General features: G+C 47.0%; 1 protein-coding gene across 1 annotated transcript; it reads right to left on the bottom strand.

The window, feature by feature from the left end:
- Positions 1 to 466: 466 nt before the first annotated feature.
- On the bottom strand, positions 467 to 1,395 carry LOC309510689 (uncharacterized protein; the record flags this gene model as incomplete). The annotated part of the gene is made up of 3 exons (XM_082185562.1): positions 1,250 to 1,395; positions 840 to 1,119; positions 467 to 703 (listed from the first exon to the last, which is right to left on the bottom strand). The coding sequence occupies exons 1-3, from the start codon at positions 1,378 to 1,380 to the stop codon at positions 467 to 469; spliced, it is 648 nt and encodes a 215-aa protein (XP_082041688.1). The 5' UTR covers positions 1,381 to 1,395.

Here is a 1,395-nt window from a genome sequence, read left to right as displayed (position 1 = left end):
ATGATCAGGGTGTGAAGTTTTTTTATTTACTTTATTCACACCACACACACCACAATCACTGTGCGGCATCATGTCGCTGAGCTGCATCGGGCCACATCACAGGCTATATTGTCTCTTGCCAGGCACTGCGGGAAAAACGCCCTGGAATGGCGAAACCATTCTTGGAAGGCCTCCACTGGGATGTCAACACAGGCCAGCTCCATTGCCCTTAGGAGGTTCTCTCTAGTGTATGGTTGTCTGTCATAAACCTTCCATCTCCACGATGAGAAGAACTCCTCTATAGGGTTCAGGAAAGGGGAGTAGGGTGGCAGACAGACGTTTAAAAAGTGGTTACTGTTGGTGGTGAACCACTCTCTGATTTGGTTTGTTCTGTGGAAGCGTACATTGTCCCAAATGATCACATAAATGTGATGTGCGGGCCCAGGATGGTGTTGTTGGCGGTCCAGGAGGATGTCTTTTAGCTCCTCTAGGAAGGTGAGGAGACGTTGGGTGTTGTAAGACCCAAGGACAGCATGCCGGTGGACAAGCCCCTCCGAACCCATGGCCGCACAAAGAGTAATATTACCCCCCCGTTGGCCAGGAACCTCAGTGATGGCTCTTTGGCCAATGATGTTACGGCCTCGTTGCCTTCGTTTCTGCAGGTTGAAGCCAGCCTCATCCAGGAAGAGGTACTCATGGCCATCACGTCCAACTGTAATATCCTCTGTGAAAATATGAAAGTGCACAGGTGTTCAGAACAACAGTCAATCAGGTAGCACAGTATTGTCCAGAAGTAATGTAGGCCACTGAGCAACACAGTATGTCCACTAACTGTACTGTGAACATGGATGTATACTTACTTGCACATACTCGTAACGTAGGTCTTTGTGTCGCGCAGAGTTGCGCTCAAAGGGAACCCTATAGACCTGTTTCATCCGCATCTTTTGGCGCCGGAGAACTCGGTCTATTGTGGCCAAGCTGACATCAATGTTCTCAAAGTTGACATTATCGGCAATGACTTTGTCTCTGATCTCCCGGAGTCTGATGAGGTTGTTCTCACGAACCATATCCACAATGAGGATTTCTTGTGCCGCTGTAAATATGGCAACCCTCCCACCTCTATGTGGCATTCTTTCAACTCTAAAGAAAGAAACATGTGTTGTCAATTGACATGTTTTACAATACAGTAACAACTGATTTGAAACCAATAGACTACTTTCACAGGCTTGTAAAATTGTATTGTGACAAAGAAAGCAATAGAGTACAATACCTGTTGTGTTGTCTGAATGCCCTGATAATGGTGGCCATGGTGAACCTACTCAGGTTTGGACGGACTCTTAGTCCTGCTTCAGCCATTGTCATGCCATGGACAATGACATGGTCAATGACTGTTGCTCGCATCTTGTCCGTAATGAT

The sequence above is a fragment of the Leuciscus leuciscus genome (genome assembly GCF_965113295.1).
Source record: "Leuciscus leuciscus genome assembly, chromosome: 12".
Classification (NCBI taxonomy): Eukaryota; Metazoa; Chordata; class Actinopteri; order Cypriniformes; family Leuciscidae; genus Leuciscus; species Leuciscus leuciscus.
Note: the sequence above shows the minus strand (reverse complement) of the source record. Positions and strands in the feature narration are given on the sequence as shown.